At 43.9% G+C, this 26683-nt stretch overlaps 1 protein-coding gene across 1 annotated transcript in view; it reads right to left on the bottom strand.

Annotated features, from left to right (window-relative positions):
• Window positions 1–26683, bottom strand: part of LOC120921112 — a 72162-nt gene that overhangs the window by 17664 nt on the left and 27815 nt on the right. The window contains exons 2-6 of the mRNA XM_040333775.1: window positions 25150–25678; window positions 17171–17267; window positions 14423–14524; window positions 12755–12855; window positions 8046–8150 (exon numbers count right to left, since the gene is read on the bottom strand). Of these exons, the coding sequence (XP_040189709.1) occupies window positions 8046–8150; window positions 12755–12855; window positions 14423–14524; window positions 17171–17267; window positions 25150–25556 (812 nt within the window). The 5' untranslated portion in view covers window positions 25557–25678. The remainder of the gene's footprint in view (window positions 1–8045; window positions 8151–12754; window positions 12856–14422; window positions 14525–17170; window positions 17268–25149; window positions 25679–26683) is intronic.

Raw genomic sequence — 26683 nt, 5'->3', positions numbered from 1 at the left:
ACCTATAGAAAAAAACGATCGTCTGTAGGTACGTCCATCTGTTAAAAATCCACGCATGCTCAGAATCAAGTGGACGCATGCTTGGAAGCATTGAACTTCATTTTTTTCAGCACGTCATTGTGTTTTACGTCACCGCGTTCTGACACGATCGTTTTTTTAACTGATGGTGTGTAGGCACGACTGATCATCAGTCAGCTTCATCGGATAACTATCGAAAAATCCATCAGACCGTTTTCATCAGACTAACCTATCGTGTGTACAGGGCATTAGCCTTAACAATAAAACCTGGAAGCTGATTGGTTTCTATGCAGAGCTGCACCAGATTTTGTGTGCACCACTTTTAGTAAATCTCCCTCTAGAGTGGAAACATATCCACTATTATTATTTTATTATATTGCATGTTTTGAGCAATGCAGCAGAGGAGTGGTAAGTCTATTTTGTAGTAATAGTGAGCATAGACAAAGCTAAAAACAATGCTTTGGGAAATGAAATAAGAAAGCAATGGCCCTGGAAAAGTAGATCTGCCCTATTGGCTAGATGCAAAGGGCCATATTCTGGTACATTGTAGGTGGGCGGCGCGTAAGCCATTTACACTACGCCGCCCCAACCTACAGGAGCAAGTGCTGTATTCCCCAAACACTTGCTCCGTAGTTTGGGGCGGCGTAGTGTAATTGGCCCGGCGTATCCCCGCGTATATCCAAGGGGGCGGCTTGTATTTAAATTAAGCGCGCCCTCTGATTCGAACGAACTGCGCATAAAATAGCCCAGTGCGCATTCTCCAGTTCTCGGCGTAAAACGCCAATGACGCCGACGTGTGCGTCATTGACGTAAAGTCGTATTCGCGGACGACTTAGTAAAACGACGTACCCGACGGGAAAACACGACGTGGACCCGACGCCATACTTAACATGGCCTACGTGGGACTGGCGTAAGGTTACCCCTCATATAGCAGGGGTAACCTTACGCCTACGCAAACGACGTTAGCGACGGTTACGCGACGCGATTTTGTTCGTGAATCGGCGTATCAGGCTCATTTGCATAAACAAATGAGACCTGAACGTAAACGCCACCTAGCGGCCGGCAGAGTAATTACATTTAAGATCCGACAGTGTAAGTGACTTAGACATGTCGGATCTTCAGCGTATCTATGCGAAAATGATTCTAAGAATCACTCGCATAGATACGCGGGCCAAAAAAGAGAGATACGACGGAGTATCCTGAGATACTCCGTCGTAACTATACTCAGAATATGGCCCAAAGTCTCTAATTATAAAAAGTCCATAATATTACAAAAATTCCATAAAGTCTATATGTAGAATGTGTAAAAGAAACATTAGCGGCAGCTCCCCATAGAGTAAAGCAATTCTCTGTAAGTAACAACAGGGACAGATGTGGGCTCCAGACTAAGTGTAGTACCTGTCTGCTATTTATGTAAGTTGCCATTTGGCTTTAGTCTAGCGCCCCCTTCTGTCCACGAAATAAGAAAGCAACAGCTGGCCCGATTAGCCAGACTCCACCTATAACTTCAAATATTGTTTTAGAATCACCTGATTATTCAGGTGGCAGCATGTGATTTTGCATGTGATCCTTTAATGAGATTTATCTTTCCATTGATGAGGAAATACCTGTCTGTGACCGCATCCACGCCTGTGTTTTGTAAGCTGTGTATGTTTATACCAACAGTCTTCCAATTAAAGTTGGGCATTTGCCTGAACTAATGTTTATATAGCATTCCTCTAATTATTGTTTAAGGGAAGTCATCAAAAAAGTTTTATAATAGAATGGTAGACAAAAAAAAGGCCTGAATAATCTTTGGTTTCACCATATAGAACATAGGAAAGGTGTCACTTAAAGTGGGCCCTTCAGCACTAAATTGACTTCCTAGCATCCTCCTTATCTCCCTCCCTCTTTCACAATTTAACACATTTTATACCATGTTAATACTTTTTTTTTCTTTTACAGTGTTGTACTGTCCCACTTCAATCCTTGCCTGGGCGAATGTGATCTTGTGATTGGTTGCCCGCAGCCTATTGGGATTTCCTTCATCATATATCCCAAGAGTCTAGAGTTTGCAATATTTGTCTGCAAAAATGACAGTTGCATCTTCATCTGTGCATGTCTGAACAGGGCCGATCCTGGGCAGGTGCACAGGGTGCAGTGCACCCAGGCGCCACAGAAGTGGGGGTGCTGAAGCGCCAGAGTGCTCCCTTTTCGCCTCCTCCTCCTCTTCTTGTCTGTATCCAGAGGCATTTCTCTCCGCCGGCAACTGACAGGAGCGGATCAGAGGAGGAGAGACTGTGCCGCCGCTGTTTTCTGCCCAAGTCCATCCTCCCTCCCTCCCTCCTCCTGTCAGAGGATGAGAGCGAAGCAGCCGGAGACCATAGCGGCAGTCTCTGACCATCTCCTGTATTATATCTGCAGTCTCCAACCATATCCTGTATTCGATCTGCAGTCTCTGAGCATCTCCTCTAGTATGTCTGCAGTCTCGGAGCATCTTCTGTAGTATGTCTGCAGGATCTGACCATCTCCTGTATTATATCTTCAGTCTCTGACCATCTCCTGTATTATAGCTGCAGGATCTGACTATCTCCTGTACTATGTCTGCAGTCTCTGACCATCTCCTGTAGTATGTCTGCAGTCTCGGAGCATCTTGTGTAGTATGTCTGCAGGATCTGACCATCTCCTGTATTATATCTTCAGTATTATAGCTGCAGGATCTGACCATCTCCTGTACTATGTCTGCAGTCTCTGACCATCTCCTGTAGTATGTCTGCAGTCTCTGACCATGTGGGGGCGCCAGAAATATTTCTGCACACAGGCGTCTGTGACCCTAGGATCGGCCCTGCGTCTGAATTCTAGTGGAAAGCCATCAGGTAGTGATTGAAAAAATCAGGAAGAGACAGCCGATGGCAGATGATCCACAATGGTGGTGTGGGAGAAGAGCAGATCAAGGAAAACTTTGTATGCAAGGAAGGTAATGCTCAACTCCATGGATTAATATGTATTTTCCCCCTTTTCCAGAAGGATGTACCCTTAGGTATAAGTGAACCTGGCTGTATTAAGTTTCTGGGAGCTTTGGCAAACCCAGTATGAATTACATGAGCCACAACATTGAAATCAAGCCCAATAAAGTCTGCGGTAGGCAAAACTAGAATTTTTTTATCGCCATTTTTAAGAATAGGCAAATGATTGTTCAAAAATAGGAATGGGAAGGAAGTTGGCCACTGCTATCAGGGACACGCAAATATATATATATATTGTTCACTGGGGAAAGGGTCTTTTCATGTGGATTAAAACAGTGGTTCTCAGGCCATTCTGTGGACCTCCAGTCAGCTGCAGATCCCCTAATCTCCTATAGTGCCCCGCAGTGTCCCTCAACCTCCCACGGTGCCCCCAGACCCCCAAAGAATTTGTAGCACCTTCCAACCTCCCACAGAGCCACCCAGCACACTGTAGTGCTCCCTAGCCCACTGCAGAGCCTTCAGTCTCCCACTGTGCCAAACTTCAATAGTGATTCCAGCCCACACAATGCCATACAGTCTTCAGCATTGCCCCCACAACACCCCCCAGCCTCCTGGAGTTGCCCCCAACACCCTCAAAAACCTCACCCCCGACAGGGCCACCAATTATGTTGCAATGTTGCTAGCCCCTAAGTGACATTCAGCCTCATCAAAATCCTTCTAGCATTGCAATACATGTTTTGAATTCTCATATTTTTTATTATGTAAGTATAAACTTTTTTTTACTACCGGGCATTGAAAGTTTTGAAATGATATGACCTGAACCCAAATCTCATTCCTACTCGCTTCCTTGCCACTGCATCTGGCAGCCGCGACTGGAGAGAAAAAACCCCATGTAAGATCCACACTGACTTCTTGAAGCTTTCACATGGCTATGGATTCCTCTTCCATCCTTATATCCTTGGGCCAATCCTATTCCTAGAGCACATAGGAGAGGTGGAGTAATTCACCCATGTCTGAAAGTGTCTGGTATTTTACGTCACTCTTGGCATTTAAGATGGAGCAGTGCAGAAGTAATGAAAGCACATGCTGCTGGAGAGTAGGGAGTTACGTGACCATTTTTCTTTGTCCTGCAAGCTAATGCATTCTATCACCCAGAGCCCCCCTTTTACTTACCTGAGCCCAGTCTTTCCAGCGACGCCGATGAGCACACCAGCTCCAGCCGGTGTCTCGGGTCCTGACTGGATAGATCAGTGTTTCTCAACCTTTTTCCAGTCGGGGCACCCTTAAAAAGTATTTTCAGTCTTGAGGCACCCCAGTCCAAGGCTTGGTTCACATTATGGTGTGTCGCAGAACACGCGCAAAATCGCGCTCATTCCTGACACACAGAATAATGCTCTGCTCTTTAGAGGTACCATTAATTCTTAATGGTACACCCACACATTGGAAAATGTGGGGTGCTTTTGCTGCAGTGCAATTAAAAAAAAAAGAAGAAGGTTGGGGACTTGTTTCCCTGCATTTTTGTGGGTACAGAAGCCCATTGAAATGAATGGTCTGCCCTACATGCAGCTGCACAGATGTGAACCAAGGGCTTGTTAACATGTCAAAGGGGCGGTAAAACCACATGGTTGAGACGTTTTTACCACCCCCAACTTCTCTACCTTTAGCTGCAGAGGCAGCAGCTGGGGTGTTCACATGCTGTGGCTGCAACTGGAGGTATACCGAGGGTGAATGGGGGTGCACTGCAACTACCCCGCAACTGTGTGCATTGCACAGTTGCGGTGTAGTGATGCTGCATTTACGGGCTTAAAACAGGTAGTAAAGAGGCAACATAATGCCTCTTTACGGCCTGTCAAATGCCTCTGAAAAGCGATCTGTGCATGGATTGCTTTTCAGAGAAGCAGCAGTCCTTGCTATCAAACAAGCCCTACAAAATCCATTGTCATGGTACAGGAATGGGGGGGGGGGCAGGATTAAAAGTAACATACATACAGACTACAGACACAGGCTTACACATGCATACACATACATACCAGGGTTGCCAACTTTCAGTAAATTTACGAAGTTTGTAAAATCCATACTTTTTTCATCTGTCCTTGAATGTCCATTGCGGACATGTAGGCTGCATGTCTGTAACTGACATTCATGGACAAATGCAAAAAGTATGGATTTTACAAACTCTTTGTAAATTTACTGAAAGTTGGCAAACCTGATACACACACGCACACAGACAGACAGTCACATGTGCACACACACACACACATACAGACAGAGACACACACACACAGACAGAGTCACATGTGCGCGCACACACACACACACACACACACACATAGACACAGTCACATGCGCGCACACACACAGACACAGTCACATGTGCGCACACACACACACACAGTCACATGTGCGCACACACACACAGTCACATGTGCGCACACACACACAGTCACATGTGCGCACACACACACACACACACATACAGACAGACAGACAGACAGACAGACTACATGCATGCACACACACACACACACATATAGACACAGTCACATGCGCACACACACAAATAGAGACAGACAGTCACATGAGCACACACACATACAGACAGACAGACAGTCTACATGCACACACACATACAGACAGACAGTCTACATGCACACACACACACACACACACACATATAGACAGACAGTCACATGTGCACACACACACGCACACACACATACAGACAGTCACATGTGCACACACACACACGCACACACACATACAGACACATGTGCACACACACACACACAGACAGTCACATGTGCACACACACACACACACACACACAGAGACAGTCACATGTGCACACACACACAGACAAATGTATAAAGCCATTTTTAAAAAAAATAATGTAGCTTCTAGCTCAGTACCTTTTCAGATTTCTGTTTAGCCGGGTACTGCACTCTAGGGGGAAGCAGAGAGCACAGCACACTCCTCTGCACTTCACTTTCATTTTTGAAGCCGACAGAGCTTCTCACAGTTCGGCAGGATAGCTCATCTGACAGCCTTCTCTCCACTGACCCCCGCGGCACACCTGAGAACCTCTGACGGCACACCAGTGTGCCGCGGCACACTGGTTGAGAAAGGCTGGGATAGATTGACACCTGCACAGCCATTGGCTCCCGCTGCTGTCAATCAAATTCAATGACGCAGGAGCCGGGTGGGTGGGGGCGAGTCCTGCTGTCTGTGTCAATGGACCCAGTATCAGGACACGGGAGCACACCCGCGCGAGTGCCCCGAGGGAGAGCGGTTCTCCAACAAGGCGCTCGAGAAGAGGAGGAGCCAGGAGCGGCGCTGAGGGACCCCAGAAGAGGAGGATCGAGCCACTCTGTGCAAAACCAACTGCACAGAGGAGGTAGGTATGACATGTTTGTTTGTGTTTTTTTTTTAAAACAAACCTTTACATATCTTTTAAGTATTAAAGTAGAACTACCTGTATATGCAAAACTTTGGGCCAGATTCTCGTAGAATGGCGTATCTTTGCGGCGGCGTAACGTATCCGATTTACGTTACGCCGCCGCAACTTACACGGGCAAGTGCTGTATTCTCAAAGCACTTGCTCCGTAAGTTGCGGCGGCGTATCGTAAATCGGCCGGCGTAAGCCCGCCTAATTCAAATGTGGAAGGGGGGGCGTGTTTTATGTTAAACTACTGTGACCCGACGTGATTGACGGTTTTCACGAACGGCGCATGTGCTGTCCGTGGAAATCTCCCAGTGTGCATTGCTCCTAATACGCCGCAAGGACGTATTGGTTTTGACGTGGACGTAAATTACGTCCAGCCCCATCATTCACGGACGAGTTATGCAAACGACGTAACTTTTTTAATTTTCGACACGGGAACGACGGCCATACTTAACATTGGCTCCGCCTCATATAGCCGAGGCAACTATACGTCGGGAAAAGCCTAACGTAAACGTCGTAACTTTACTGCGTCGGCCACGCGTACGTTCGGGAATTTGCGTATCTAGCTAATTTGCATACTCAACGCGGAATTCGACGGAAGTGCCACCTAGCGGGCAAAAAAAACATGCAGTTTAGATCCGACGGCGTTAGAGACTTACGCCTGTCGGATCTAATGGATATCTATGCGTAACTGATTGTTAGAATCAGGCGCATAGATACAACGGGTTGGATTCGGACTTACGAAGGCGTACATGGCGCTACGCCGCCGTAAGTCCTCTGAGAATCCGGGCCTTTATTTTTATTTTGGATAGAGCAAGAAAGGGATGGAACACCTGATCAGATTTTTTTTTGCCATCTGTGTCCAATTGCAAAGATTTACCTTCACTTTCTGTCCCATAGCCAAACAGGAAGTGAGAGGAAATCCCTGTAAATCAAGGGAAATCAAGAGAACTCCTTGGGGACCCCCAGGTCACCAGAACTAGTGTCCCCATTAAAAAAATGGTAGATAGTATGTGACTACACATTAAAAGTAAGCTGTTTATGAACAGTCACACTGTAACTTTCTTTTAACTGCTGCAAATTGTACACAGGGATGTAGAAGGGTTTGCAGTTCACACCTGAACGCAGCGTATTGTACCGCGATTTGCCGCGACAAATTGTGGCGTTTTGTCCCGCGATTTGCCACGACAAAACGCGGCGTTTTTTAGCCTACAATACGCCGGAGGGGTGATTAACATTGTCGGCTGTGCCGAACGCCAAAAGCCGCCTGAAAAAAGGGTCCGGGACTTGTTTTGGGCTTCAGGCGTTCGGCGTTTCGGCGTTCGGCGTGGAGATGTGAACCATCTCCATAGCCGACAATGTTAAATCACCCCTCCAGCGTATTGCAGGCTGCAATAGCGTGGAGCGTCGGGCGTAAAAACGCCTAGGTGTGAATGCAGCTTTGATCCAATATTTTTTTTTCCTTTCTGTCATACACACCTCAGGATCACAGCCAACTATGTGCCTCCATTTTGCCTTCTAGGCTCCCAGACTGGCCATATGCTGGCTGGTCATTATAGATCAGTAAGCTTAGCACTGTCCACCTCCTGATTTTATTTGCTTACAGATGTAGCTATAAAAATAATAAAATCATGAATTACCTTAAAATGGAACTGTTTTTTAAAATCCTTATGCCCATCTCAACTCCATTTCCTGAAGTCATTCCTTCGGCTTTGTCAACTTTTTGTTTCAAAAAGTCTTCATATCTAGAATACAAAATATAACACGAAACAAACTTGAAAACATATAATTTAATGAATTGAAAATGTCTAATGTAAATCCTGGTGCCTGTGTAGGTTTTGGCTGTGAAAACATACACTGATCAGCCACAACATTATGACCACCCACCATAACCCGTCAAGGCTTGCACTCAAGACCACTGAGGACATGCTGTGGTATATGGCATCAGTAGTGGATTCTTTAAGCCCTGTAAGTTGCAAGGTGGAGACTCTATGGATCAGACTTGTCTTTCCAGCATATCCCACAGATGCTCGATTGTATGACATCTGGAGAATTTGGAGGCCAAGCCTAAACCCCTTATATTCATTTCTGTGTTCCACAAACATTCTTGAATTCATCAGACCAGGCCACCTTCTTCTATTGCTCCATGGTCCAGTTCTAATGCTCAAATACCCACTTGTAGGTGCTTTTGGCTGTGGACACAGGTTGCGGCAGGCAGCCCAGCCGGGAACACTCAGAGGTCCAACAGCGTGTAGAGAGCAGATTTCAGCAGAACTGACATTGTCTGTAAAGAGCGTCAGAATGCTGCCTAGCCATATTGCGCCCAAGCAGGCAGATGTCTAGAGAAGCAGTGAACCTTATGCTTTTCCTCATCAGAAACCTTTCCCCCTGCCACTAGTTCTGTCCCTACCAGACAGGGTACCTGTTCCTACTCTACCAACTCGCAAATGCGTGCCAAACCAGGGGGCAAGGGCCTTAAAAAGGCTTTGCCTGATCCAAGATGGCTGTAGGGGTCACATGGGGCAGCAACGTCCAATGGGATAGCTTCCCCAGTGACCCAGGAAACCATAGAGGAGCCATGTTCCTCCTGCCTTCCTCTGTAGCTGCAGTGCCACTGCAGACAAGCACCACCTGCAGTGGAGAAAGTAGACTGCATCTGCTTACATGCAGACTGATGACATCATCTCCGCCAAGGTAAAGTCACTTAGCCAGAGCTCAAGTGCTGCTTTTAAATGATTAAATGTAAATGTAAATGAGCTTTTTTGGAAAAAAAATTATACTGTTGTTGTGAATTTTGATATATCACTAATTCATACACGACTTCTACAAAGAGCTGTGGAAATTCTGAGTCAAAAATGAATCGTAAAAGGAGAACAAAATGGGACTTGAGGTGAAACCTTCCACTTTATAGTGAAAGCAACTGAAGTTCTAATAAAAACCAACACCTACATACTATCACACTGACCAGGTGTCTGTACTGACTTTCAGTTCATTATTCCACTCGGTCTCAACTGTAGTATTGTCATAACTTAACGTGGAACTCAAGGCAAACAGATAAATACATAAATACCTGATATAACTGAGCTGTTTTACAGGCCAAAGATGTGCATTTATTTCAACTAATCATTAGATTTACACTAAAGCAAACCTTGTGCTGTTTCTCCTACCCCCTCTCTAAGCTCTGCTATGCGGGATCATCAAAAGACTGACATCAGGTCATATTCAGTTATTTACAGTGTTTGCTTTTAAACAAGGTATTTCATGATTTATTAATGAAGATGGAGCTGCAATAAGTTGTGCCTTTTATATCAGCTTTAAATATTTCATTCAACAAAAAAAGCAGATTTACAATTTGGAATTTTTTGCAATAATATACACTTACAATTTTCCAACCAGGAGCTGCCAAAGTTTCCTTTTCCTTTTAACAAGCTGGCGATTGGTTGCTTGGACCGCCTAGCAGCCAATCACCAACTTTTTAATAGGAAAAGTTAACTTTGGCAGCTTCTGCTCACCTGTCCAATGCTGTGCTCCGCTGTAAGTCTCAGTGCATCCTAAGGCCTTGTACAGACAGGCAAACATGTACGATGAAAACGGTCCGCCGGACTGTTTTTTAGCGTACATGTCTGCCCGGAGATTTCTGTATGATGGCTGTACACACCATCATACAGAAATCCGCGCGTACTCGATACGCGGCGACAAGGCCGCGCCGTCGCCGCGACGATGACGCGGCGACGTGCGCGGCCCTGGCAGTTCAATGATTCCACGCATGTGTCAAAGTCATTCGACGCATGCGAGGGATGGCGGCCGCTCGGACATGTATGGTAAGTCTGTACAGACGACCGAACATGTCCGACGGACAGGATTCCAGCGGGCATGTTTCTAAACATGTTTAGAAATATTTGCCCGCTCGAAAAAGGCCTGGCGGGCAAATGTACGCTGGAATCCTGTCCGCTCGGCTGTACAGACGACCGAACATGTCTGCTGAAACTGGTCCGCGGACCAGTTTCAGCAGACATGTTTGGTCGTCTGTACGGGGCCTAAGAGCCGGTTCACACTGGGGAGGCACGACTTCGGGGGCGACTCAGCAAGGCGACCTGAAGACGACTTCAGAGGCGACTTGCAAAATGACTTCTGTATAGAAGTCAATGCAAGTCGCCCCGAGTCGCCCCCGAAGTCGAAGTCGCTCCTATTAGAATGGTTCTATTGACTACAATGGGACGCGACTTGTCAGGCGGCTGAGTCGCCTGACGAGTCGCCCCAGTGTGAACCGGCTCTAAGTCAGTGAAAGAGTCATTTAATGGTTTTAATTTTATTAATGTTGTATTAACCACTTCAGCCCCAAAATAATTTACCCCCTTAATGACCAGTCCATTTTTTGTGATACGGCACTGCGTCGTTTTAACTGACAATTGCATGGTAGTGCGATGTTGTACCCAAACAAAATTGATGTCCTTTTTTACCCACAAAAAGAGTTTTCTTTTGGTGGTATTTGATCACCTCTGTGGTTTTTATTTTTTGCACTATAAACAACAAAAGGCCAACAATTTAAGAAAAAAAATAATATTTTTTTTTTTACTTTCTGCTATAATACATATCCAAAAATATATTAAAAAAAAACTATTTATTTATCAGTTTAGGCCAATATGTATTCTTCTACATATTTTTGGTAAAAAAAAAATGCAATAAGCGTAAATTGATTGGATAGATGATGTGGCGGTGATCTGCGATTTTTAGCAGGACTGCGACATTGCAGAGTACAAATCTGACCCCAAGTGACACTTTTTGGGGACCAGTGACATTATTACTATGATCAGTGTGATAAAAATGCACTGTTTAATGTAAAAATAACACTGGAAGGGAAGGGGTTAATACTAGGGGCGATCAAGGGGTTAAGTGTTATTACCTTGGTGTTCTAACTGTAGGGGGGATGGGCTGCCAAGGACATGACAAATATCGCTGTTCCCGATCACTGGGAACAGAAGATCTCTGACATGTCACTAGGCAGAACGGGCAATCGTCTTGTTTACATAGGCAGTTCCCCGTTCTGCCTGTACACAGTGATCACGGGTCGATGGCAGACATCGAGTCTGTGGGACCTGTGGGCATGCTCCCACGGAGCGTGGCGGGCGCGCACATTCCCGCTATCCTCCTTGCACGGACCGATGCACAGGTACATCAGATCACGCAGGAGTGCCGACCTGGCCCAGTATATCTGCGTGAGCTTGTCGCCAAGTAGTTAATATAGTATTAAAATATTTACTTAACAAGGCAGTAATGATGTGTACAGTGCCTATATTAGCAAATCATATTTTATCCTTATTTATCCTTTTGATGATTGCTTTTAATGGACCACCACTTCCGGATTACAATCCAAACACAGCCATTGATTAGTAGTATTTTTCATCAGAAAGGAGGCTTTACACAGGGCTTGTGTACAACACACACCATGGGGCAGATTCACAGAGAAATGCCCAGGCGCAGCGTATCAGAGATACGATACGCCGCCGTATCTTACCTGGCTCTAAGTCGAATCCAGGAAGATTTTGCGCCGTAAGTTACGGCGGCGTAGTGTATCTCTCGGCGCGTAATTCAAATCGGCGGGTAGGGGGCGTGATTCATTTAAATGAAGCGCGTCCCCGCGTCGATTGAACTGCGCATGCTCCGTATCGAAATTTCCCGCCGTGCTTTGCGCGAAATGACGTCGTAACAACGTAATTTTTTGAACTTCGACGTGACTTACGTCCATCCCTATTCACGGACGACTTACGCAAAAAAAAAATTAAAATTTCGACCCGGGAACGACGGCCATACTTTAACATGGCAAGTCTATCTATACGCCACAAAATAGCAGCTTTAACTATACCCCGGAAAAAGCCGACTAGAGACGACGTAAGAGAATGTGGCGACCGCGCGTACGTTCGTGGATCGTCGGAAAAAGCTCATTTGCATACCCGACGCTGAAAACGACGCGAACTCCACCCAGCGGGCGCCAAAGTATTGCATCTAAGATCTGAAGGCGTACGAAGCCATACGCCTGTCGGATCTTACCCAAATGCCGTTGTATCTTGGTTTGAGGATTCAAACTAAAGATACGACGCGGGAAATTTCAGTAGATACGCCGGCGTACTTGCTCTGTGAATCTGCCCGAAAGTTTCCAGAGCTCTCCAAGGTACGCTGAGTTACACAAACCCCCCACCCAAAGTGACTCCCGTCTTACTTTTTTTTTACAACAGAAATACCTCAACCAGCATAAATTTCCATTCAAGTAAAAATATGTTAATTAAAAAATTTTACGAAAAAGCTTTTGTCACATTCCCTATGAGATATGGAGGTAAGCACTAACAATTACCTGGTCAGAAACTTGAAGAATTCCTCCCAGAATATAGAATTCAGTCTAGACACCAATGTAGCACTTATATCTTTTACCTCTTCGCAGATGCTAGTCATCACCTAGATTTAAAAAAATATATATAAGTTAAAGGAGAACATTACCCTTTGGATGCATTGGGTATAATTGCTTTTCCAACCACTTTTCCACTTTTGTTATTTTACTTTTTTGGACCACTAGAACCCATCTGATGCCACTCTCGCCTAGGCTAAAATGGCATTTCCTGTGTGCTGAAGCCTACTGGGATATGTACGTCACACATGCTTCAAATACCATTCACAGCAGGTGAAGGATAATAGCCCTGGTGCAAGTCTTCAGGGGGAACCCATGGTATGTATGTGAGCCGGTCAGGCTGCTAGGAAGTGTAGTCCTGCCGCTGCTGTGACTGCTGGCTGGGAAGGAGCCTGTTCATGGTCCAGACAATGACAGATAAGAGCAGAAGATCCCAGGTTCCGTACATCAGAACAAGACCTGCTGTGTAGACAAGTGACAGTCTCAGCCTGGACCCTGCCAGGCCATGCCCACAAAACGTTTCGCTACGCCAACTGGAGCTTACTCATGGGGATGCAAGTCTTCAGGGGGCCAGTATGCCTGAACTAGGAAGAGGCACCCAGCAGCCGATGATGTCAGGAGCAAAGATAGTGGCACAGGACAAGGCACATCGCAGCAGTGTAGCAGAAGATCGTAGCAATTCTAAATCTGCTTAGCAGGTGAGTATGTGAATTAAAGACAACCCTGGATACCAGGTAACTGGGAGGGGAAAAAATGGGGGAGTGAAGTTCCTCTTCAAGTGTGAAATATATAAACAAGCCAAGTAAATAGAGGCATTTATATTGTAAAGCTTTAAACTTGAGTACTGGTTGATGGAATGAGGTAACTTCCAGCACATGCCTGGGAGTTACGGAATCATAATCAGTGGCTGACCAATTGCTGAAGACTACATAATCAGAAATAGACAGAAGACCGCAGACGTGGTGATGGAGCATTGAGGGAGAATGAGAACATGTCATTCTAGGAGAGGGGCACGTTGGCATATATAATATGACCCCAAACACATCTCCAAGAAGACAGCTGTCTTGCTAAAGAAGCTGAAGGTAAAGGTGATGGACTGGCCAAGAATGTCTCCAGACTTTATCCCTATTGAGCATCGGTGGGGCATTCTCAAACAGAAGGTGGAGGAGCGCAAGGTCTCTAACATCCACCAGCTCTGTGATGTCATCACGGAGAAGTGGAAGAGGACTCCAATGGCAACCTGTGAAGCTCTAGTGAACTCCACGCCCAAGATGGCTAAGGCAGGGCTGGAAAATAATGGTGCCCACACAAAATATTAACACTTTGGACCCAATTTGGACATTTTCACTTAGAGGTGTACTCACTATTGTTGCCAAAGGTTTAGACATTAATGGCTGTTTGTTGAGTTATTTTGAGGGGACAACAAATTTAAATGGTTATACAAGCTGTACACTCACCACTTTACATTGTAGCAAAGTGTAATTTCTTCAGTGTTGTCACATGAAAAGATAAAATAAAGTATTTACAAAAATGCGAGGGGTGAACTCACTTCTGTGAGATACTGTGTGTATGTATAAAAGATCTTAAAAAATGTATATCTTAAATATATCAAGATACCTTTTGGATGTTACTAAAATAACACTGAACATCAACGCTTGGATAGGAGTTCCATATCCTTTCATTCTGAAGGATTTCCTTTAATTCCTTCTGGATTGCTTCCTGTCATGAAAAATTTGAAAAATGTAATTAAAAATGTTTAATTGTGGCATACATAGGGAGGAGATACTAAAAACAATTGTTGTTTGTAGTCCGGTGTGCAGGGTCGCTGATAGAAATCATGGGGCCTGGTACAGCCTAATTGATGGGGCCACACCCCTGTCCCCGCCCCCTCCCCAGACACCGCCAATGCCATAATGTACTGCAGACAGTGCCACCCATGCCGCCAATGCCCATGGTGGCATTGTCTGCAGCACATTATGGCAATTGGTGGCATGGGTGGCACCGTCTCTGCATGCAGCACATGTGTTATGGGCCATAATGCATGTGCTGCCTGCAGAGAGCTGTGCTTGGATTGGTTGGTGATGGGTGATGGGGTGCTGGCTGGAGGAATATTTAATTTTTTATTCTGCATCAATTCCCACTCTGTTCAGATTACCCGGGCCCCCTCTGCTGGCCGGTCCCGGTACAACAGGGCCAGTTGTACTGGCCTATCAGCGGCCCTGCCGGTGTGTGTCACTGGACTGCTTTATTACCAGTAATAGTTCTGACTTCATTTGCTTACTCAGGTTATTTCCAAGGTGTTGACAATACTCTTTTGTATCACCGTGGGTGTCTACGTTTCAGTTACCTAACTATATAAAGTATCACAGTTTTTTTTAAGCATCGTAATAATATGCAAAGAAGACCAATAATTTATCAACCAATAAAATATCATATATAAGCTGATTAGTGATTAGTTGCGGTGGGTACCCATAGTACTGGAAACCAACTGTTTGGGTATGATGCAGCTTTTTCAAGGTAAATGAGGGTACAAAACAATTTAAAATGTATAAACTTTACAAATACAGCTAATATCAAATTGACCCCATACCATAATTTTTCTTTCAGTAGTTACCATTTGTTTCATTTAAATGATATGTTTCTATATAATATATCTTTCATGAGACATACAGTACATTTCCTGTAAATGTATAAACTTGTAGGCATGTGGAGTTTTATGCTGCCCCAGTCAGGAGGGTAAGTGTTAATTGCGATTCCCAGTTCTTTCTTGTCAGGCTTTCCTGGGTCCAATAATAATCAACAGAATTGCAAATTGTGGGCACTCAGGCGTTTGCCAGTGCAAATGCGCATGTGCGTGTGGCCGCGAATATTGATGCACAATCGCGCACACAATGCATGACGGATCCTGGCGCCCAGTGGCCTACTTAATGTCAGAAATCTGGCCCACAAGTTGCTGAATGATCGCCAGCTCCCCGTGAGTTCCTGTGTTCCTGTTTCTGCCACTATTGGATTTTTATGTTACTTACCAAGCATGCCTTTGACCTGTTGTGTTTCCATTCCTGGCTTTAACCCTCGGCTTGCTCTATTGACTTGTCTCCTCCCTGCTTACCCCTGAACGACCTTGGCTCACTCGCCTGACTCTGCTGCTGCCTGATTTCCAGTGTATGACCCCCGCTTGCTCCTGAATCTGAATCCTGCATTTTGCCCCTGGCTGATATCTTGTGTATGACTACTGGCCTGGCTCCTAAACCTGCTTCTGGCTCTCCCTACTGCCAAGTATCATCTGGTATATCTGAGAGGCTCCTGCCATGCAGTGCATCCTACTCGTCAATGGCTCCATCCAGTGAATCTCCACTGCACTTCAGCCTGTCGCAGCTCACAACCCCTGCTTCTTTGGGCATAGCATTCCCTGTCACCACCTTCAAGGGTGCCCTACACTCAGCTGCTAGGGTAGCTCTCTCAGCACTCCAGCCTCCAACCAAGTAAGTGACACTGTGTTGGGGACTAGTATAGGGAGAGACTGTTGTCTTTCTTTGACTATCACGCCAAATTATTTAAGTAAAGCTTTTGAAACGTTGTCTTTGCCTAGTCTGAATTTACTCAAGGGGCGTAATGCAAGTAACCGGCACACATAGTCTACAGTGCGGGTCAGGTACATATTGGGGTATGAAGATAGCTCTGTAAGAGTTAACACAGTGTGAAGTACAATTTTTTTTTACCAATGATAATTGAGGTTTCTCTAGCAGCCTGTTGTAAGCGTGTACATGTGCCAGGTGGGTAAGCTTCTTGCAGGAGGAGTTGTTATCAACACTCTCTCAATGAGCAGGTCCATCTCTCATAGCAATAGGAGCAGCTCAGCACAGCAGAGGTCCCTAACCTATACACAGGCATAGAAGAAGAAGAGTTAAGTGAAGTGCATGCATGGAGTTGGCGCTAGGTGCATGGCGGAGCTCCATACCGTTACCTGGAGTAAGGTAACAGTGACGCACTGTACAGGTGGAGAGGGCATTGGCTCTGCGTGTCTCACCTAAATACATTAATGACCGCGGCAGTGTATAATTGAATCAGGAGAGTTTACTAGAGTTTAGTCATCTGTTCAAGTAAAGGTAACCCATGTGTAAGGGAGTGAGCCTAACCAAAGTGCCTAGCGCAGCCCAGAAGGACTCACCCCAGGTCAGGCCTCTCGTGTGTCCCTTGTTTGGCCCCCAACTAGTAGGAAAGCATGAAGGATATGACTACCACATTGCGACCCCCTGCCCTCTTACAAACTGCTTTTAATAACCTAGTAAATGGCTGTGCAGGTGACATAACATGTGCCTTAAAATACAAATTATAATACCACCAATTATTACAATTTCAACATACTTGTCCAGTAAACTCTATCCTCTTCCCGTTGTCGAAAAACCACTTCTCAAATAGCATGTGATCAAAGTCCACTGACCCCTGTAGGTGCTTACACAACCTAGAAACAAATTTAAATATCATCCTTTAGTGCACTGATTAATGAAAATTTGTAGTGCATACAGTTCTCCAAAATTTGATCCTTTGAGTATATGGTAAGTACAGGGTGATTGTAGCAGAAATGCACTGAAATTTCAAGGACTATTGTCCACCCCATCCAGCACTGTTCCTTCTCCAAAAGGGTACACCAGCCCACCCCTGCATTACAGTGTTTAGGACTGGTGATAGGTCACTCACACATTCAAATTTAACTAAAGGCAAACTTTTTTTTTCATTTTGGATAGAGGGGAGAGGGATTCGAACACCTGTCTGATTTGTATTGCCACCTGTGCCCCCACTAGATAGATTCACCCTCTCTATCAGTGGTGGCAATTCTTAAATTGTAAACAAACTGAAAAAAAGAAACACATCAATTGCTGCCACTGTGCCCATTAAACACAGCCACTGTGCCCATCAAATGCCACCAGTTTTCCCCCTCAAATGCAGCCTGTTTGCCCCCTCAAATGCAGCCAGTTTGTCACCAAATGCAGCCAGTTTCCCCCCAAATGCAGCCAGTTTCCCCCCAAATGCAGCCAGTTTCCCCCCATATGCAGCCAGTTTGTCCCCAAATGCAGCCAGTTTGTCCCCCCCCCCAAAATACAGCCAATTTCCCCCCAAATGCAACCAGCTCCCTCCCAAATGCAGCCAGTCCCCCCCCCCCAAATACAGCCAGTTCCCCCCCAAATACAGCCAGTTTCCCCTCAAATGCAGCCAGTTTGTCCCCAAATGCAGCCAGTTTGTTCCCAAATACAGCCAGTTTGTCCCCAAATACAGCCAGTTTGTCCCAAAATGCAGCCAGTTTGTCCCCAAATGCATCCAGCCCCCCCCCCCCAAATACAGTCAGTTTCCCCCCAAACGCAGCCAGTTTGTCCCCAAATGCAGCCAGTTTCCCCCAAATACAGCTAGTTTGTCCCCAAATGCCACCAGTTTGTCTCCAAATGCCACCAGTTTGTCCCCAGCCCGAAACTTACCTTCCTAGGGTCAGCGCGGTCCTCCTCCACGCTCACTCTGCTCCCTCGATGTCTTCTCCTGTCCTAGATGTCTCTTCAGCCAATCAGGTGACCGGTAACCAGACCCGGTGCACCTGATTGGCTAAGAGGCGGGTCAGTGTTATAGGGAAGTGATTCCCTAACACAGCATGATTTAAACAGGGTTGTTGCCAGAACAGGGATAAAGGGAAAATCTTCCAATGGGGACGGTGCTATAGGTGACCCTGGTGACAACCAGGGATTCACTTTGCAGGGATTTCCTCTCACATACTGTTTTGGTTGTGAAACAGGGAGTGAAGGGAAATCCCCCCAATGACACAAATGCCAAATACTGCCAGGGGTTTTAAACCTCCCTTACTGTATTCAAAATGCAAAAGAAAACTTTTGCTTGCCTTTAGTTCTACTTTAAATAATGAATTGTGGGAGGATGTTTGGTTTATTCTTGGGATTCAGCATGGAATCACAGTGAAGGAGGATGCTATACAGGTACAAGCAGGTGCCATATGGTGCTTGCTGTACAGTGGTTATATTAATGTTACTAAACGTGATCTGAATGAAAATAAAATATTGGGGGTAGTGAAATTAGCGCTGCTATTGTAAGGTATAATCGGGTGTGTCATTAGTCGTGAACTGTGAGCGCACTCTGCATCCTCCCTCTGAAGATACTACAATGACGGAGGAGAGTAAGGCCTCATACACACAATAGGTTAACCAGAGGACAACGGTCTGATGGACCGTTTTCATCGGTCAAAACCAATCGTGTGTGGGCCCCATAGGTTATTTAACCATTGGTTAAAAAAAGCCAACTTGCTCTAAATTTAACCTATGGATTCCTAACCGATAGGTCAAAACCGATCGTTAGTAGGCACGACCATCGGTTAAAAATCCACGCATGCTCAGAATCAAGTCGACGCATGCTTGGAAGCATTGAACTTCATTTTTTTCAGCACGTCGTTGTGTTTTACGTCACCGCGTTCTGACACAATCGGTTATTTAACCTACGGTGTGTGGGCGCGACGGACCATCAGTCAGCTTCATCGGTTAACCGATGACAACGGTCCTTCAGACCGTTCTCATCGGATGGACTGATCGTGTGTACGAGGCTTCAAGGAGGCAATCGAGGTGATTTCCATTACAGTCGTTGGTACAGTAGAGGCTTGTGACCCCAGGAAGGGGATTGCTATCTGGTGAGTGCAGCTTAAGAGGGGGCACGAGTGTGACACAAAGCCACTGCCCAAATGCGAGCACGTTTTTTTAGCAGCGGATATTATTTCTAAATGTCTAATATGAACTGATGGACTTTTTCATTAATTAAATGCATATGAAGTAAGTAATGCATATTTGTTGTGTATTAAAACATTTTGATTTATGCACTTTAGCACTTTGGCACTTATTTGGATATGAATTCTTGATTTAAAAATGTTATTTAATTTACAGTATGGATATGATACTGTATATTAATTATTGCACGATTGTTACATTATAGCACTAATTTTTCCATCGGAAATTACGATCATGTGTACGTGGCATTAGATTGATTTCATGCGCTTTAGCACATTAGCACTTTACTGATTCTGTTGCTGAATATTTTTAAGTTTTTGGTATATATTGTGACACACCAGATTATACCTTACACTAGTAGCCCTAATCCCACTTACCCCCAATATTTTATTTTCACTCAGATTGCCATCTACCTGCTAGTGGCTGGCTTTAGTGAAGGCAGCAGCTATTAATAGTTAATCCAGTCCATAGCGCAGAACATTATTTCTTTTCTTTAGTATACAAGATCTTCCCAACATAACCTTTGAATCTTGGCAGGCAATTCAGAATCTACTAAATTAAAGGAATTTGAATTGGCAGCGATGAAATAAACTCTAAAAATAAATGGATGGAAAATCCCAGATTGCTAAAACGGTCCTGGAGAAAATCTTGAAGAATACTTTCAGTTTCGGTTAGATTAGCATGCCACAGTTTTCAAACACATTATAGGAAGTTTGGACATTTGACTTTATATTACAATGTCTTCAGCCATCAAGTAAGATTATAAATGTTCTCTGTATATAACATTTTAAAGTGTAAATTTACTATCGTATCTCAGAAAAATCCTTAAAAGTAAAAAAATTTAATTTGTAGCAAGTTTAAAAAACACTTTACATTGACATTCCAAAATCAAGCAGCATACAAAATGAAAATGACAGCCATCTGAGATGTGGAAGTAAGCAAAGTACACTAACATACAGCAGCCAATCAGAATTCCTATTTCATATTTAAAGTTGATCTAAACCAGGGATGCCCAAACTTTTGAAGAGCATGGGTCACTTAAGCGATTTAGTAACCGGTCACGGGCCACAATAAGCGGAGCGGGTGAATGGCAGCCCACTCTCATCTATAGAGCCCACTCTACTCTCAGCACACCAGACTCGCAGATAATAGAAATGCAGGTAACCCACAGGTGCACTTCTGTTCATTTTGAAAACAGCCCAGTAACCACTGCAGAACAGATATGCCCATACAGGGGCGATCCACCCTATGGGCTCACTATGCAAGCCGCTTAGGGTCCCGCAAAGCTGCAGAGGGCCCCCTAAATTACTAGAGGTCCCCCCGCTTCTCACTTTAATGTAAGATGTCATTTCCGACAGCAGAACACCCCTTCCCCCCGCTTCTCAACTTTAATCTTTAATGTGACATGTCGCAAATCCCCCCCCCCCTCCCCGCTTCCATTTTCCATTCAACTTTAATGTGACATATCATTTCGCTATTTTGCTTAGGGCCCCAGGGAGGTCAGGATCGGCACTGTGCCCATATATACACTGCGGGCCACTGGTTGGGCACCCCTGCTCTAAACTGATAAAAGCTTTAATTTGTTTGTCATTGGCTTCTGCAGCAACCAATTAAATTAACTCAATGTCATTTGGTAATTAAAACAGAAGCTCCAGTTTCATTATAAACTGTGTGCACAAAAATACGAGAGGAAGGACAGATACACGTGCGGCTTATTTACATCTGTGGCTGTTATTCCCCGCCACTCTATGAAGCTATGTCAACTAAAAGCCTGCCACTCAATGCCACAACTGCATGCATTAAATAAGGTTGTAGAGAAAATGATTTTTGCGCCATTTAACAAATGCATTTTTTCAGCAGGGAGGAATTGGTGGGCAACGAGGAAGAGGCAGGAGGAGCCTATGGGTCTGAAATAACTTCAGAAGGCTTTTGTGAGTGTTCTTGATGAAATGGCTGCACTTGATCTGAGCTTGTCACTTTCTGAGTCTTCATTTTTGAAGGTTCCACCACTGGCGTCATGACAGCAGCCACAGGATACCCAGTCATTTCCCATTACACCCTTATATCAAGAAGGTTGTGTACATGGACTGGGCTTACATAACAAGGTGTTTGCTTCACCAAAGAGATTTGTTGTACTATACCTCATGGAACAGAATTTCACTAAGACGTGGAGTATGACCTTGGTGGATGCAGCAGCCTCTTATCTCGACAAAAAACTCACGTGTCCAGTAGACAATGTTCCAGTAAATACAATAGAAACAATATATCAAATTGGTGGCTCCTAAACAATCATGTAGATGGCAATGACCAATTAGAACTCAGGTCTTTGTATGACATGCACTTGGCTACCTTACACTTCACCCTTAGTGGCCATTGGCACGAAGGTAGATGCCAAGATGAAGTACAGACCAAAGGGACAGTCACACTACTGTGATGTGGTGACACAAGCATTACATTCAGTGCTATACATCTTGAATGAACACACCTTACAGATGGACTTGTGTTGCGATGTGCTGCCAATAGTGCTAAATAAGTATTTTTTGGTGTGATATTGTGGGTTAGGGAGCAAAATCAAATGAATAAAAAATGCTTTAAATAAAATATCTCTGCGCTACCCAAAACCAGTAATTATAGAAAATAATAACAAATATTTGATTGCAGCCAGCACTGACATGCGTCCCACATCAACGTTTAGGAATAAATTCAAATGAATAAGCTGCCTTAGCACTTCAAAGTCTACTGACTTGGTTATTATGAGGGTCAAGCTGTTAGAATTTTGTTTGAACATTTTTATGGAATTTGCGAAAAATAATTTGGTTAGTATATTCTTTCTTGCCATTACTGAATCAACCAATTTGTTTAAAAGCACTTAAAATGTCATCCAGACCTGCTATTTGAATAAGATACCCGACATAGTAACAGGTTTCCTTACAATATGTATGATTTTTCCCATAGGAAAACCACATACATAGTTAGAATTTCATCTATGGTTGAAAATGAAGATGTACTGACCCCACTAACCATTAGTAAATTGAATAAAAATTCTGAAAAATTACGTTTTCTAACAAAATTCTATTGGTGTATGGCCAGCTTTACTCATAAGGTTTTAAACATTCTCTATGTGAAAAATGGAATACCCTCCTCCTGATATGATAGCAATGGTTCTAACTCAGGCGCTGCGTAAACTGTTGGCGCTATATAAATCCTGTATAATAATAATAATAATAATAATTATGAGTGACTAACAGCTACCAGTTCTGCTTTATGAGTCACCCATCAAGACCTTGTTTGTGGTTAGATAGTAAAAGAACCACACCAAACCAATGAAGCAATCTCTGTGCCTTCCCTACTATCAGAATGTTTATTGTCTTCACATGTGTATGTAGCAGAGCCTAATTGGCTAATAGAGCCGCCTCTCCCACCTGGTCTAAGTGCCAATGGTCAGGGGATGACTGATATTGTGGTAGATCCAAGTTATACATAGAACTTATGCAAGTTCTATGTAAAAATAATTATTCTACATGAATTCAATATTTTTAGGAATACTTAACAAGTGCACTTTTTATATACTGTATATACTTGTATTTCCAATGTCAATTCTGAAACATCCTTTAAAACTACATACACATCAGCATATTTTAGCTTTTATGTATTATTATCCAGTTTGTGGCTTGAGGTATAAAATCACTTAGTAAGGCAAATGTATAAATCATGTATAGCAAAGTACAGCGCTAAGTAACTAAACTGTGATAAACTTAATGGGCTAGATTCACATAGGTCAGCGGATCTTTAGATCTGTGTGATCTATGTGATTTTAAATCCGCTCCCGCAAGTTTGAGAGGCAAGTGGGTAATTCACAAACCACTTACCTCCAAACTTGCGGCGACGGATCGTAAATCCCCGGCGGAATTCAAATTCCGCGGCTAGGGGGAGTGTACTATTTAAATCAGGCGCATTCCCGCGCCGATTTAAATGAGCATGCGCCGTCCGCGAAATTTCCCGGCGTGCATTGCTCCCACTGACGTCACTAGGACGTCAGTGGTTTCGGCGTGAGCGTAACTAGCGACGATCGGGTTTCTGAATCGGCGTACGCAAACGACGTAAAAAAAAGAAAATTGTCGCAGGAACAACGGCTATACTTAACATTGGCTGCGCCTCATAGAAGCAGGGGTGAGTATACGCCGGGAAATCCGCTACGTAAACATCATAACAACACTGCGTCGGGCCCTCGTACGTTCGTGAATTGGCGTATCTCGCTGATTTACATATAATTCAGCGTAAATCAGCGAGAACGCCCCCCGTGGCCATTTTTAAATTGTAGTTAAGATCCGACGGTGTAACACAGTTACACCTGTCGGATCTTAGTCATATCTATGCGTAACTGATTCTATGAATCAGGCGTATAGATACGACGGGCCTAACTCAGAGATACGACGGCGTATCAGGAGATACACCGTCGTATCTCTCTGTGAATCTAGCCCAATGTGTGAACACAAGTGTGAATAAATGACTGAACATGAATCCACATCCACAAGTGAAACACTCAAGGTAGTGGTAATGTAGTCTCCTTACCAGAAGTAGATGACCGTTATTACAGTGGTCTCTCTGAGCACAGGGGTTTAAAGTCTCCCAAAAGACTCAATCCAGATGGTCAATAGGCACAGGGTGATGACTCAATGTCTCAGAGGGTAAGAAACAAAAAGAGGTCCCATAGCGTAATACTGTTTAAAATTAGTTTAATGCTGCTAAAAAGTTGCACTTACATTTAAGCTGTCAAATTCTGGCAATAAAAACAACGTGGAGGGATGCGGGGTCTCCTCAAGATTTCCCCTGTCCGTGGAGCTCCGTAACTGTGTGTCTCCGTGTGAGAAGCGTGATGACGTCGAATCAGCTAGGCCACACCTACGCGTTTCGTCATCGAAAGGACGTCGCCTGGGATAGGCTGCAAACCCCTGTGCTCAGAGAGACCGCTGTAAAAATGGTTATCTACTTCTGGTAAGGAGAGTACATTACCACTACCTTGGGTGTTTCACTGGTGGAAGAAGACTCCTCTTTTCACACATTTGATTTATGTGCACCGATGTGAATCATAGCATATGGACTTTTTTTGCTTCTTCTGTTTTTCATTTCCTACTCACAGATTTGGAATTGTTTTTCATTATTTTTATTTTCTTCATTTTTTAATATTGATCTAATTCATGTTCAGTCATTTATTCACACTTGTGTTCACACATTAAGTTTTAACAGTTTAGTTACTTAGCGCTGTACCTTGCTATACTTTTTATTCTAAAATTTGGTATCTAAATTTTTCTGGTACTGGCAGCTTCCTATCCCATTATCATCGTGGGAAAATCTTTTTTCACATCCACTCATTTACCTTTTAGCGCAGTGTTTTTTCCTGTTTGGAAATCTTTTTTCTATAAATGTATACATTAGCCTGATTCTTTAAAACCATAGGGTAACTATTCTTTCGGTATGACCTGGCTATTTGGTGTTTTCTGAGTTAGACCCAATGGAAGGCAATAAAAAGGCAACAAGATGGCATCTAGTCAGCAGTCTAATTATTTTACTTACTTTCCATGTTCCTCCACGGTCCATTTATACAATAATACTTGTTCTTTATAACCAAGCTTCCTCTCTGCCATAGAAGTAAGGTCATTCAGGAGGCAGACATGCAGACATTTCAAGTAAGTAGAAGCAAGTTCCTTAGGAAATATTTGCACTTTACTGGTAATCTTGGAGATTTTGTGCTTGAGATCTTTCAAATGATCCTCTAGGCTTCCGTGTGCAACTTTTGGAATTGTCTCCTTAATATCTCTTTCAAAAAGGTCCTCCAGTTCTTTTATCCAACCTTGTGGGCCCCAATCAGCATCCTTTTTGCTTTGGGTCTCTTTTGTCCATTTTATACACTGAGGAATGGTCTGAAGCCTGGCGCTCTGACTCTGATCACCGGTAAGGACATTGTCCACTGCCTCCCACATCTTCTGGTATATTGCATTATACAATTCCGTTACATCAATCTGTTGTTCGTCTTCTAATTTGCCGATTAATACACAGGCCTCATAGTACTGAAAATTCCCCAGAAAACCACTAAAGGTTTTGTCTACAAGAAAGCAGACAGTTAATATACCATGCATTTCAAATTGTAACCATTTTTTAATAACATTTCATGTTCATTCCTCAACAATATAATTTTTTTTCTCATTTCATGCTGCAGACCCCTTCCAGACATAGGTTGCCAATTGTTGTGGATAGCCTGTATCCACAGAGGCCCATCGGTGGGTCAATGATGACTTTTGACAAAGAATATTGACACAAGTATCACTGCAGATCATACACAGTGTAATTTACTATATACCGTGTTTCCCCGAAAATAAGCCCGGGTCTTATATTAATTATGCCAACAAAAGACACAGTAGGGCTTATTTTCGGGGTAGGTCTTACCATGTAATGTGCGGTCTTCTCTCCCCCTCTCCCTCCCTGCCTGTCAGGAATCCCCAGTGTAAACTGAGTTAAAATGCTTGCAAAATCCTATAATCCACTCTATTACAGTATTATATAATTTACAATGTGTGCGTTTCTGTAATATAATTGTGCCAAATACATTTGTTATAGCGCCGCTCTGCACTTCCGTTTCCCGCCGGAGCTCTCTTCCCCACAATTATATTACAGAAACACACACACACATTGTACATTATATAATACTGTAATAGTGTGGATTATAGGATTTTACAAGCATTTTTGTAACTAGGGCTTATTTTCGGGGTAGGGCTTATATTGCAGCCCTCCTGGAAAATAATGCTAGGTCTTATTTTCAGGGTAGGTCTTATTTTTGGGGAAAGAGGGTAGAACTCATGAGAGCCGAATTTAAGCTTCCATTGCTGACCTTTGTTTCTAGCTGTTTGGCTAGGATGCTAAAAATTTGGTTGAGCCTGAAATTTTACTGGTTTAGATACAGTAATCATACAATAATACCAGCAACTACCGGGATTTGGTTAGTAGGGTAGCCAGGTGTAGAAATTAAGTGGTGCTCAAGTTCAAAAAGTTTTTTACCTTATGGCATTTTCTGCGTTAAGGTAAAAAAAACTCCACACTATTTGTTCTCCCT

This window comes from Rana temporaria, chromosome 13 (assembly GCF_905171775.1).
Source record: "Rana temporaria chromosome 13, aRanTem1.1, whole genome shotgun sequence".
Taxonomy (NCBI): Eukaryota; Metazoa; Chordata; class Amphibia; order Anura; family Ranidae; genus Rana; species Rana temporaria.
Note: the sequence above shows the minus strand (reverse complement) of the source record. Positions and strands in the feature narration are given on the sequence as shown.